Here is a 13,921-nt window from a genome sequence, read left to right as displayed (position 1 = left end):
CAGTGAAAACAAATACAGATTAACCAAATGTGTCATGTGGAGTAATTAAACTACATTTTTCACCTTTGAATTAGTCAAGTGCTGTCGGAACGTGAGGATGTTTTAGAGTTTTGTTCTTCCTGTGTTTGAACCACCGGCCTAATTCTGATCGGCGTCTGTCGGCTCGGCTGAGGTTTACAGCTAACTCAGACGAGCACAGTTAGCTGTGGATGTAGAGAGGAACCACCAAAATGTATGTCAGCATGAACGAGACCCTCCGTAACTTCATTTTTATTTACATACACTGACTGAGTGAGCTAGCATGCTAACATAGAATCATTTAGTGACTGATCCATTAGCATTAGCTAGCTGTCAAGCTTTTTCTAGCAGGTGAGACTCCAGGGCCGATCAGAACCGGAAGAACCTGAGATTCAGCCAATAACCAACACATTCATGATTCCTCACTCTCAAAACTGTACACACGTTCGATTGTTTCTTTATTTTTTAAAAAAGAAGCCAAAGATTTGTGACTGTGTTTAAATCAGGAACCAGCTTTACAAGATTAGCAACCATTAATCAATTAACTGCTCAGGTGGACAGAAGGTGTTAATGACATAATAATTATACTCATTCACTGATCAGAGCGATGATGATTATGTCATGATGATGTCATGATCACAGGAGGTCTGGGTCTGATGTGTCACCTGTTTCCACCTCACATCTGAACATTTGCTGCTTTACTTCATCATTAAACTAAATATGAGAATTTTAATTGTTTTTAATGAGATAAGTCGATTTATCGATGACGTAAATAATCATTAGCTGCTGATCTGATCAGTGTGATCAGAGTGTGACGCTCCACCCTGCTGACACACGTATGAAGCGTGCAGAACAAAACCAGCAAACAGATCAGCTGACAGCTGCACGTTCACTCTTCTTCCTCTGCAGACCAGGTGAGCAGGTCCATCCTGAAGTGTCACTCTGACTGACCTCCACCCAGCCTCCACCTGACCTCCACCCGACCCTGTCACGGTGTTTAAATTCTCCTCCTGCAGCCTCATGACATCACTGCCACGGTTCAGACTTCATTCTCATGTCACACAGAGAATCCGTCTGATGTTCATCCTCGCCATGTTTACACCTCGCGCAGGTCGAGCTTGGCGATGTACGGCGAGCGGAAGGAGCCCAGGTACAGGCTGCCGTCGTACTCGTGGACCTCGCTGACGTAGGCCACTACCAGGCCGCTGGGGTCGTGGAAGCTCCGAGTGCAGACGCCGCCATCGTGAAGCTCCGCCACCAGGCTGTACCGAGGGACGAACTTCATGAGGACGTCCTGACTGAAGAGCTGGAGAGGATGGAGGACGTGATGGAGGACGTGATGGAGGACATGATGGAGGACGTGATGGAGGACGTGATGGAAGACGTGATGGAGGATGTGATGGAGGACGTGATGGAGGACGTGATGGAGGACATAATGGAGGACGTGATGGAGGACGTGATGGAGGACGTGATGGAGGACGTGATGGAGGACGTGATGGAAGACGTGATGGAGGATGTGATGGAGGACGTGATGGAGGACGTGATGGAGGACATAATGGAGGACGTGATGGAGGACGTGATGGAGGACGTGATGGAGGACGTGATGGAGGATGTGATGGAGGACATGATGGAGGACGTGATGGAGGACGTGATGGAGGACGTGATGGAGGACGTGATGGAGGATGTGATGGAGGACATGATGGAGGACGTGATGGAGGACATGATGGAGGACATGATGGAGGACGTGATGGAGGATGTGATGGAGGACATGATGGAGGACGTGATGGAGGATGTGATGGAGGACATGATGGAGGACGTGATGGAGGACGTGATGGAGGACGTGATGGAGGACGTGATGGAGGATGTGATGGAGGACATGATGGAGGACGTGATGGAGGACGTGATGGAGGACGTGATGGAGGATGTGATGGAGGACATGATGGAGGACGTGATGGAGGACGTGATGGAGGACGTGATGGAGGATGGCAGGAAAGACGGAGGAGTGAAGAGAAGAAGACATGAGAACAAAAGTGAAGATTGTTTATTGATTAATAATGTCTGGACTCGTTTCACACTTCATCCTCATGATTTGTTCATAGAAATCATGATGTAACTACCCGGACCGGTCTCGAGCGACTGGACCTGGTTCCTGTGTGTCCGTTACCTTGAAGATGAGTTTCTTGATCCAGGGTCTCTGGGACAGGAAGTCCAGCATGGAGAAGCCGGGGTTCGGTCGCACAGCGGACATGGCCACCCAGTAACCTCCGCTGGAGCTGGGACGGATGTTGTCGGGGAAACCGGGCAGGTTGTCCACGAACGTGTCCATCCCGCCTTTGTTGAGACCGGCAACATGGACTCTGATCCAGAGACAGGAGGACGGGTTAGAGCAGAGGTCTCAAACTGATCCAGTAAAGGGCCGTTGTAGCTGCAGGTTTTCATTCCAACCAAGCAAGAGATCAGTTGGATCAGGTGTGTTCTTGCCTCACTGGATCAGTTTGAGACCACTGGGTTAGCGACTCAGTCTGTGTCTGTATTTTCAGAGTGAATTCAACTGCAAAGTGTCTCAACACAGCAGAGAGGACGAGAATAAACCAACACCTCCCACCAGAACCACTGACCCGACACACACACGCAGTTAAAAGGAGGCCAGCAGCTTGTTTCCGTGGCAACAAGCTTCTGGCCTCCTCCTCCTCACTGACATTATATAACCTTCATCAGATTGTCTTCATTTAAAATGACTTCTTGTTTTATTTTTACATTTGATCAGTTTGTGTTTTATATTGGTCTACTGCTTGTGTGTGTGTGTGTGTGTGTGTGTGTGTGTGTGTGTGTGTGTGTGTGTGTGTGTGTGTGGGGGGGGCCGACTTTCTTGTCCCTGCAGGCCACGTAACTCCTGACGGGGAGGCTGCAGTCTGGACCTTCAGCACCAGATGGAGCCAAACACAAATGTTACACACTGGAGCTTTCAGTCAGAAGTCAATCTGTTCAGACAGGAAGTGATGCAGAGTGATCAATAGTAATGATCAGTCCATCATACCACACTACTAACACTATTAATTAGCTTTTATTGGATCAATTTTATGAGTCTTTAATTTGTCTTCATGGTCCAACTTTTTCTTTTTCTTCTAATCCAGAACTTTTCATCATAGCTGTTTATTTTAACTTGGTCGTTAAATTAAATTTGACTTCATTAGGGCCCGAGCAGCGACTGCAAGCAGTCAGCGAAGGCCCTATTGAAATTGTATTGTTTATTATTATTTATTATTCTTGACCGACTGTTTTGCCCAATTTCACCCCTTTCCCAAACTGGAAAAGTTGTGTAACTTTGCAGGGACGACCGGCCACTCCCGAAATTCAATATTTTTGGGTCGTCGCACACGGTCCACGCGAAATGGCTCAATAGCGCCCCCTACAAAGTTGAAAAATTCCCATAGGGAATGTCGATGACATTGTCGTACCTGAACAAAAACTGGTAAAGATGTTAAGCATACCCAGACGCACAAAAATTTCTCTTGCCAGGAAGCTGAAATTCCAACAGGAAGTCGGCCATTTTGAAATTTATTTTTTTTACTCAAAATGAACTCATCAACTTCAAATCTGGTACAGATCATGTCCAGACTTAGCTGATCTAAAGTTGTGCTCTGCACGTCTGTAGATCAAAGGCCGTAGCTGTTAGGGGTCGATAAATTTTGGCGAATGTTTCGGCGCTTGCCATGTAAATTCTGACGGCTCTCACGCCCACATACTCGAACCTAGAAGCTTCAAATTTGCTAAGCATGACGGGAGCTCAGCCATGAACGTTCCGATGTATTAACGTCCCACCTTACTCATGGCGCCCCCCGGTGGTAACAGGAAGTGACCAGTTCTTACTCTTAAATTTACTGATGCCGCATAGTTGACTCCATCAACTTCATTCCACTTCTAAAACATAAAGAACAAGTTGGTGAAGCTACATTATGAACGCTGTGAGGCTATGAGTAATGGTGTCCGCGTGGCGGCGCGGCGTTTTTGACCATTCACCAAGAAAATACGTTTGGCTTTTTGACGGCTTTAATAAACTCGTATCATCATGAAACTTGATACACAGTCAAGGCTGGCGACCTCTAAAATCTGATGTGGGCGACGCCCATGGGCGGGGCCAAATGCCTCTGTAGCGCATCCCCTTACGTTTACATGTACTGATACCACATAGTTGACTCCATCAACTTCATTCCACTTCTAAAACATCCAGAACAAGTTGGTGAAGCCACATTACGAACGCCGTGAGGCTACGAGTAACGGCGTCCGTGTGGCAGCGCCACGTCTGTCGATCATTCGCCAAGAAAATACGTTTGGCTTTTTGACGGCTTTAATAAACTCGTATCATCGTGAAAATTGATACACAGGTCAAGGGTGGCGACCTCTAACATCGGATGGGGCCACGCCCATGGGCGGGGCTAAATGCCTCCATGGCGCCCCCTTGAAAACTTCAAAAATGCCTCCCCATAGGGGTTTTTATGGAGTTAGAAGATGAAAGCTGGTACACATGTGTACGTCGACCAGACGCCCAAAAAAGTCTCTGGCACCAACGGTCTACTCCGAACAGGAAGTCGGCCATTTTGTTTTGAATTCTCATTTTGCCACAGATCCTCCCTTTACGTTTACATGTACTGATACCACATAGTTGACTCCATCAACTTCATTCCACTTCTAAAACATCCGTTACTGCCCCCTGCTCGCACCACTGCCTCCATGCCCCCCCCACGGTGGCGCGGGGGAGCGAGGGCCCGCATAACCGCTCGCGGTTTTCTAGTTTTATTTTGTAACTTTAATCTTATTGTAATATCCGTGGGGGTGTGGCTTCAGCCTTAGCTTTAGCTCACAAAGCTAACAGTGCAGTTCTTTATGTCTGAATGTTTCATTTTCATTTGCATATCACTTTATTTTACACAGTCATGTTGGATCCTCCAGCTCACAGTGACCCAACTGAGTTCAACATGATGCAGAAACATCGGCCCATTAAAGAACCGCTGAGTGTTCTAAAGCAACCGACTCGTTCTTTACAGTCACACAGGGAACCAACCTGCAGTATTTCTGTCGATTAGCTGCAGCAGTCTGGACTCGCCATGTTAAGGCCTCCACACACTGCCCAGACCCAAACCAACAGCCAGCTGCTTTTATCCAACCACTCCATCCAACACACCGCTTCGACGTGCAGCCAGCTCCACAGCAGCCTGTACGTTCTGCGCTCGCGTGAGATGCAATAAGCGGGTGGTTCTACATGAAAACAGGAAATGATGGAACGGAGTGCATAAAAACACAAAGCGCACACAGTATTCCGCCCCTCCCACACACCGCGCTGATGCACTAGCACACCGCCAATAAGAATGGTCATACAGCTGACACACAACCAATCAGAGAATCCAGTGGCTCAAACGGCCAACCTCTTCAGACTTCACATGTTGAATCAGAGCAGACAACGTCAGCGCAGCTCTGAAAGCTTCCACCACAGCTGAACACACCGAACAGATTTGTTTCCGACCTCGTCTCAACAAACGCTTCAGACATCCAGCGGTGGGGCCGGTGTGTTCCTGCCTTTACATTAACAGCCTCATGAAAACATTGTTTCCAGCTGGTGGTTCTGGAGGTCAAGGTGAGTCCGGTGCATTACCTGCGGATCCGGGCCATCGTGGTCTCGGCCACCAGCACCGACTCTTCATCGGGCAGAAGCTGGATCCCATTTGGAAAACGAAGGTTCTCCATCACCACCGACAGCTCTCTGCTGTCTGCGTCGTACTCCAGCACTCTGACAGGAAACACAGTGGAGGATGCTTTTATTGTGAAACATTGGCAGGAAGTGTGGAGCCAATAACAGAAGCTTGACACCAATAAAAAATATTTAAATAAATAAAAAGACGTGGAAGCGAGTGACAAACAATATCAAATAAGATTTCCGCTCTACAAAATAAAATAATATAACCTGACCGAAATAAAGGCCTGGCTACTTTCTGATCGACTTGGTGAAGAACTGATTCCCTGTCGTACCGTCCGTCGGCTGTGGCCTCCATGATGAGGTTCAGGTAGTTCCTGCGCTGCCACCTGCTGCTGGAGTCGGTGAAGTACACCTTCTTTCCATCCTGAGTCACGGCCAGGTCGTTGATGAACGACAGCTTCCTGCCGGCAACAACCTGCCCACCTGACACCAGCCTGGTGGCCTCGCCTGCGCAGAACACAACACTTATCAATGTCAATCAATGTAAAGATGGTCTATGTGAACAAACACTGGACTATAAACTCATGTGAAAACTGATGCCGCTGACTCACCTGTGGTGGGGTTGACCTCGAACACTCCCAGGTAAGCATCGGCTACGAACAAAGTCCCGTTTGGTCCGACTCTGATCCCCAACGGCCTCCCACAGCTGGGCTCCTCCTCTGTAGACCCTGCAGGACGCACACGGTACTGTTTTTTGTTACTTCCATCAGTGAGTGAAATAGGTTCTACTGCTGACGTAAGTGATCGGACTGTGACAGTGAACGGACCTGATAATAAAACATAAAAACCCCTCAAATTACAAAAAATTATGCTAAATGATCAAGTGCTGTATGTTAGCTTAGCTTAATGTGTTAGCTTGGCTTAATGTGTTAACTTAGCTTAATGTGTTAGCTTGGTTAAACTTTAATGTGTTAACTTGGCTTAATGTGACATTTCCTGCTAACTGATTTCTACACAGTGACAGAAACAATAAAACAAAGTCAACACTGACTTCCTGTTTACACAGCTGCTTGCTCCTGATTGGTCACAGTTGTTTCCTGGCAACGGATTTAAATCATCACAAGCCTTTTTACTATCTGACACTGAGTTCAGCTCTAATTATTCTTAAAATTACTCGTCTGAAACTAGTTACTGAGTTTCCTGTTTGAGGTCCTGCCACAATAAGATCATTTTAACCCTCAGTGAGTCAGACTGACTGCTGGTTTAACCTTCTTCAGTCTGATCCTGACACACCTGCTAACACACACCTGCTCACACACACCTCTCAGTGTGTCGTCACAGCTCTTCCCTGACTTCCTGTGTCACAATAAAACCAGCCTCCTGCAGCTGAAGCCTGAACTGTTTCCTCATTAGAGTTCCAGGTTCATCTCCTGTTTTCTCTTTTTATATAAAAGCAATTTGAGTTTTATTTAAGTTACTATTCACAGGAGGAGAACTGACTGATTATTGGAGGAGGATTCTGCTGGCAGACGGTTTGTATGTTGATGTTGAAACAGCAGCAGGGACAGATTTCAACACGCCGCTGCTTCAAACTGGTTTCAACTCGCTGGTTGAGAAACTGACTGAACAGTAAAAGTCCAGAATGAAGCAACAGAGACAAACAGAGAGGAACATGAAGGAACATGAAGAAACATGAAGACGAGAGCAGGCTGAAGGTCGCAGCGTCCGTCAGAACGTGTCTGAGGGAAACTTCCTGCTGAGCTTTAATTACAACATTTAAGTTTAACACCAGGTTCAACTGAACTTTTACCAGATTTAACTGATCTCAATTTAAACTTAAAAGACAGAAACAAGTCTCAACATCATTTAAACTTCACTGACTTCATTACTAAAGCTCACCACACGGCGGCCGTCCGAGTCTCGTCACCGTGTGAATCCTTCGTCCGACCAGCTTCACGATCTTCCCGTCAGCTGTTCCAGAGTACAAAACATCTGCAGACAGAAGAGACGAACATCTGTCAGCTGTCAGCTGTCAGCTCGCTCTGCATCATCCGGCTGCTTGTGTCCAAAAACATTAAACTTTAGAAATCTGAGGCTGGACGCTGGAGCGGAGCAGGACTGTGACCTCTGACCTGTTTCTGTGGCTACAGCTGGAAAATAAAATAAGGAAATCTGATGATCCACATCATGACCGGGTCCGAGGTTCTGTATGTGTCTCCCCTGAACTCAACTGATCCAAACAACAAAACCGAACTCCACTAAAAGTCTCACTGACCTCCGATGTTGGCGATGGACTCCGGCCCAACGATCTGGTCTTCAAACAGTCTCTGGGCCTCTCGGAGCTTCAGGTTCTGCTCCCAGCAGCCCGTCATCACCGGAGGCTCCTTCAAGCTGCAGAACAGAACCAGCACCAGAACCAGAAGCTTTAATGTTTCTGTCAGCGGCAACAGAAAACATCCAGAATACAGATTTTACTAAAAAACAACATAACCGAGAATAAAATTGAAAATGTAGTTTTTCAGTGAAACGTAAAAAAATACAGAATAATTTTTCTCATATTATAAATATTTGAAATATTATGTTAGATTCTTTAAATATTACAAAACTTTTCTTTTAAAAAAAGTATTTTTAAAAGCAAAACTATTCTTAAAAATCTAAACATAACTCTCAGAATACTTTAACTTTCCTTGATATTTTCTCCTCAGAGACATTTTGAATCATCAGATTTGTTTCTGCTGGAAGAGAAACGTGTTGTGATATTAAATCCAAAGACTTTTATCAGCTGATTCGGAACATCTTCTGGACTTTTCTCTTAGTTCGACATGAATCCTGAAACAGGCTGATCCGTTTGGAAAAATCAGTTGAACTTTTCTTTTAAAATAGTTTCTAGATTAAAATGTTTTCACTGTGAGATAACAAACGAAACTTTTCAGTCTCAGTTTGAGCGTCACACGTTTCTCTTCGTGACTCGTCGACCCGGAGAAGCTGCAGAGTCAGCAGAACTTCACGGGTCTGCAGCGTCACACAGCAACAGCTCCTGAAGGTCCAGTTCACGCCACACAAAGTACTTACACACACTGAACAGAACCAGGAGCTGAAAGAACCTCGTCCTGTTCAAACCTACAGCTGTTTATAGATCTGATGGAGACACGACAGGTGACGTCTTGTCTGCTGTACCTGCCCTGCAGCGCTCAGGTGGACTGAGCAGGTTCACCTGAACACCTCGGGGCGGACGGGAGACTCACCTGAACACCTCGGGGCGGACGGGAGACTCACCTGAACACCTCGGGGTGGATGGGAGACTCCAGGATGAGGACGATGACGAGCAGAGGAAGAAGTAGGAAGCCGCCGAGAGAGAGCAGCGTCACCTGGAACACCTTCCCGCTGTAGGTGCTGTGACAGGAAAAGAGTATTAACTTCTGCCAGGAGCTGTCAGTCAAACAGAACCAGAGTAGGGCAGCAAGGCATCATGGGAGTTGTTGTTCACAGAGCGAACACTTCAGATCGTTGTTGGAAACATTTGAGAAAATATAACAACTCAACAACTTCAAGATATTTAATGTAGAACTGAAGATCTTTAATGATCTTTATTAATTAACTTTGTATCATACTGATTTATATCGAGTCCAGTTCTTCATGTTCTGAAGGTTCTGCAGGGCTCCATCTTCAGTCCACTGCTCTTGCTAATGCTAGCAGCGGCTATCTCCAAGGCTAACTCTGACTGATTTACAGTGCAGAAGCCCCGCCCCCTACTGTATTGATCCTGTCTGAACTGAGTAATGAATGATGACGACTGATTTGGAAAATTCTCTTTTAAACTGATAAACATCATGCGTGATTCGACCGGAAGGGGCGTGGCTTCGGCCCTAGCTTTAGCTGTCTAGTTAGCTAACAAAGCTAACAGAGCAGAACCGGGTTAACCCCTCAGAGTCTGGTTCAAACTGGACCCCTGAAAATCCAGTCAGCTTTAAACCCTGAACGCGTCATCAGAGGAATGTGATCAGCTCTGTATTGATCATCAGAAATAAGAAATCAGCTTCATCTCAACAGCTGTGATCAATAACTGATCTCTGATCACTCTTCTGCTCCTGGTCGGTTAAAGGACGATCATGAAACCGGAACACTTCCTGTTATCAATAATCGATCCGGCTGCAGGAAGCAGCTGCCGCTGAGCTGCACGAGGCGGAGACAGTAACGGTGCCGTTACATCAGGTTCGACCCGGGACGAGGGGCGGGAAGCGGCCCGGGTCCGTGTCTTACCCGGATCCCTTGTAGCGGTGCTCCGGTAGCTCGTCCGTGATGACCTGCGGTCTGTTCAGCCGCCGGAACCGGAGCCCCTCCGTCTCATTCATGCTGGACTCGGTCCGTTAACCCGGTTCTGCTCGGCTCGGCTGTTGGTCTGGAGCTGGAACGACACGCTGCGTAGTAGTTTAACCCGGGAACAGAGGGAGTAAACCCGGAGAGGAGAACCGACACATCCTACCGAACCTGTTTACATCGAAGACTGGCAGCTTCCGGTCTGACGCTTCAAAATAAAAGTGTCAAATAACGCGTCATAAAAATGCAAAAAAAAAAAAAAAAAAAAAAAAAAAAACAGACAAGTTTATTATTATTATTATTATTATTATTATCACTGTCATCATTATTATTATTCATAATAATCCAGATAAAATGTAAAAAAGAAAAAAATAAATAAGAAAATTTCTTTAAAAAGAGAAGAATTAAATGATATAAGAAGTAAAAGGACATGATTAAAAGAAAACGGAAAATAAGTTGAATACAAAATAAAGTAAACAATAATACCACCATGAACATTAAAGTCTAAACACACTGAATGTGTTGATTTATTTATGGTTTACACACAAAATGACAAATAAGTGGAGAATATTCTTCAATGTCAGTTTCATTCTGAACTGAACAAACACATTTAAGCACACCCAAATAAAACCCTGGAAGTAATATAGAAGATATAATGAATAAATTAAAACATCTGGCACAAACACAATGGCTGCTTTTTCATATCTGGTTCAGTCTGCCAGCAAAATCTATTTCTGTTCTGTTAAATCTGTAAATGTGAAGCACCAGAGTCTCCGACTAAATGAGTTGAAAACTGCAGCAACAGACATAATATGCAAGCTATTCTTCGACACTTGGACAAAAAATAGCAAAAATCTTCTGGAGGATTTTTAACTAAATCATAAATTGAATCTGAAGAGCAACTAAGACCAAGTTTAATTATTGTCATTATTAAATCAACTATTTTCAGAGACTCTCGTCTGTCTGTGTGTCAGGTGGAGACACACTTGTGCTCTCTGAGGCTCCTCATGGAGGTGAAGCTCCGGCTGCAGCTGGAGCAGCTGAACGGTTTCTGTCCTGTGTGCACCAGCTGGTGAGTCTTCAGGTTGTTCTTCTGACTGAATCTCTTCCCGCAGACGCTGCACTCGAACGGTTTCTCTCCGCTGTGGACGCGTTTGTGCCTGACGAGGTTCTGCGACACGCTGAAGTTCTTCCCGCAGACCTCGCAGACGTACGGTTTCTCTCCGCTGTGCGTGCGCTCGTGCAGCTTCATGCTCGCCTGCGTGGAGAAGGTCTTCTGACACTGATCGCAGCTGAACGGTTTCCCCTCCGAGTGGCTGCGTCGGTGCATCTTCAGGTAGCTCAGTGAGCTGTAGCCACGCCCACACACGTCACAGGAGAACGCCTTGCTGCCGCCGTGCAGCTGCTGGTGAGTCTTCAGGACCTGAGCGCTGCTGAAGCTTCGGCCGCACTCGTCACAGGTGTGAGCTTTCTGCCCTGAGTGTGTCAGCTGGTGGCGCTTCAGTGACGTGGAGGAGGTGAAGTGTTTTCCACACTCGCTGCAGCTGAACGGTTTGACGCCGGCGTGGCTGCGCTCGTGCACCAGCAGCGCGCTGCGCTGTCTGAAGCCCTTCCCGCAGGCGTTGCAGATAAACGCCCACTCGCCGCTGTGCACGGCACGGTGCACCTTCAGGTGTGCTGCCTGTGTGAAGCTGCTGCTGCACACATCGCAGCTGAAAGCCCGGCGGCCCGAGTGGACGAGCTGGTGGCGACGCAGGTTGGCCGCCACGCTGAAGCTCTTCCCGCAGGTGTCACAGCTGAAGGCCTTCTCTCCGGTGTGGACGCGGCGGTGGACAGACAGGCTGCTCCTGCTGGAGAAACTGTTCCCGCACTGCTCGCAGGTGTGTGGCCGCTCACCTGTGTGTGTCCTCAGGTGAGCTGTGAGGCCGCTCTGCTGGCTGAACGTCTTCCTGCAGACGCTGCAGGTGAACGGCCTCAGTCCTCTGTGGACGGTCAGCTGGTGGACGTGGACGCTGCGGCGTGTGGTGAAGCCTTTCTCACAGGTGGGACATTTGAAGGGTTTGTCCTTCAGGTGGACCCTCTGGTGAGCCGACAGGTAGCTGTGTTTGGAGAACTCCCTCTCACACTCTGCACACCTGAATCTGTCATCTGTCTTCTGACAGGTCAGTCGGTGCCTGCGGAGGCAGCACCTCGCCGCCAGCGTCTCGCCGCAGGCCGGACAGCTGAGCGGCTGGCTGCGGTGCTGCCAGCTGGACGTCTGATGCGTCCTGAGGTGGCTGCGGGTGCTAAACACCTTCCCGCAGTGAAAACACCTGTGAGGCCGCTGCTTGTTGTGCACGCTGAGCCGATGGACTCTGACGCTGCTGCGGGCGGAGAAAGCTTTGCCACAGGTGGGGCAGCTGAAGGGCCGCTCTCTGCTGTGGACCCGCAGGTGAGCGCTCAGGTTGGTCCGTCTGGAGAAGCTGCTGCTGCAGATGCTGCAGCTGAAGCTCCGTCTGCTGTCCGCCGCAGGAGTCCGCTCCGATTGGCTGGTTTCACCTGCAGATGTGTTTGATTGGTGGTTCACCCCCACCTCAGCGTCTCCTTCAGCTGCAGGGGGGGCGGAGTCCTGCTGAGGCCGAGAGGTCGTCACCTGCTGCTGGTTCTCCTCCAGCAGCCTCCTCAGCTCCTGCAGCAGAGCCTCACACAGCCTCCTCATCAGAACCAGCAGCCGGACCTGCACACACACACACACACACACACACACACAATAGGATAAAGAGACGAGCAGAGAAAACAACCCAAAATATAAAAAGCTAAATCTAAAAAAGCCAAATGTGTCAGAGGTCAGAGGTCACCGCAGCCTGAAGGAAGAGGGAGGTGTAATATTCCTTCTTTTCTAAAAGCCTACTGGCCGACCACAACAGACCCCCAATATTCTGCCTTCTGTCTAAATCCGCGACCGAGCTGCAGAAAGGACGGCCACAAGCTTTTCATATTAAGATTTGAAAATAAAGACAACTTGATAAACATCAAACACTTCATAATCCTGTTTCTAATAAAAAAAAAAAGAAGATTTATTCAAAACTCCATTTTAATCTCCAGTCAAATCTGAACGTGAAACAGAAGCTGCAGCTGAAATCTGACATATTTATATTCTCTATTTCTTTGTATTTGTCCGCCGTCCTGTGGTGCCTGGTGAAGGCTGAGCAGCAGTCTGACCTCCGCAGCCTCGGAGCTCCCTGCTGGCTTCACGTCGAGGCTCTGACACACTTCCGTCACCGCCGTCAGCAGGAACTCTTCCAAGATGGCGGACACGTGCTGCCGCGCGCTCGACGACATTTCAATTAAACATGGAATCAATTTTAATAAGAAGCAAAAACTAAAAGTCTGAGAGGAGCTGAGTGTTGTTATCACTGAGCCGCCATCACTGACGACTCACGTCACTTCCTGTTCACTGACGAGCGGGTTTAAGACAGGACAGGCGGGATGTGACCCCTGCTGGCCGGAGGACACACACACACACACACACACACACACACACACACACACACACACACACACACACACACACATTGTTTGTTCATTGTTTTTATTCAGAATTAAAAAAATCAAATCAAACTCAAGTTGACAATCAAATATTATAAATAAATATCTGATCTGAAGGTTTGCTGTTTATGATGGAAGATGTTTTATTGTGTTTGTGTTCTTAAACTTTATTCAAAAGTTCATCAGTCAAAGTTTATTAGAGAATATTAATGATTCAGTCTCAAATCTCAAAAAATGATTCAAATATAAATCTGTAAAATCTGTTCACAAAATAATCATCTGTCAAAAATATAAGAATACAAAGTTCAGACTTGATTTAATTTTCACTCCGTAATTAAAAAAACATTTTTGAATTGAAATCAAATG

At 47.2% G+C, this 13,921-nt stretch overlaps 2 protein-coding genes across 2 annotated transcripts; both read right to left on the bottom strand.

Annotated features, from left to right (window-relative positions):
• Nucleotides 1-254: 254 nt before the first annotated feature.
• LOC119033016 (adipocyte plasma membrane associated protein) lies at nucleotides 255-10,231 on the bottom strand. The gene is made up of 9 exons (XM_037122587.1): nucleotides 9,971-10,231; nucleotides 8,987-9,103; nucleotides 7,986-8,101; nucleotides 7,610-7,702; nucleotides 6,322-6,438; nucleotides 6,043-6,217; nucleotides 5,669-5,803; nucleotides 2,183-2,375; nucleotides 255-1,324 (listed from the first exon to the last, which is right to left on the bottom strand). Exons 1-9 carry the CDS (start codon nucleotides 10,060-10,062, stop codon nucleotides 1,115-1,117), a joined length of 1,248 nt encoding a protein of 415 aa, XP_036978482.1. The 5' UTR covers nucleotides 10,063-10,231; the 3' UTR covers nucleotides 255-1,114.
• Nucleotides 10,232-10,524: 293 nt separating this feature from the next.
• On the bottom strand, nucleotides 10,525-13,494 carry LOC119033015 (oocyte zinc finger protein XlCOF6-like). The gene is made up of 2 exons (XM_037122586.1): nucleotides 13,229-13,494; nucleotides 10,525-12,743 (listed from the first exon to the last, which is right to left on the bottom strand). The coding sequence occupies exons 1-2, from the start codon at nucleotides 13,346-13,348 to the stop codon at nucleotides 10,998-11,000; spliced, it is 1,866 nt and encodes a 621-aa protein (XP_036978481.1). The 5' UTR covers nucleotides 13,349-13,494; the 3' UTR covers nucleotides 10,525-10,997.
• Between the last annotated feature and the right edge of the window lie 427 nt (nucleotides 13,495-13,921).

The sequence above is a fragment of the Acanthopagrus latus genome, chromosome 15 (genome assembly GCF_904848185.1).
Source record: "Acanthopagrus latus isolate v.2019 chromosome 15, fAcaLat1.1, whole genome shotgun sequence".
Classification (NCBI taxonomy): Eukaryota; Metazoa; Chordata; class Actinopteri; order Spariformes; family Sparidae; genus Acanthopagrus; species Acanthopagrus latus.
The sequence above is the reverse complement of the archived record's forward strand: the minus strand, read 5'-3'. Positions and strand labels throughout refer to the sequence as shown.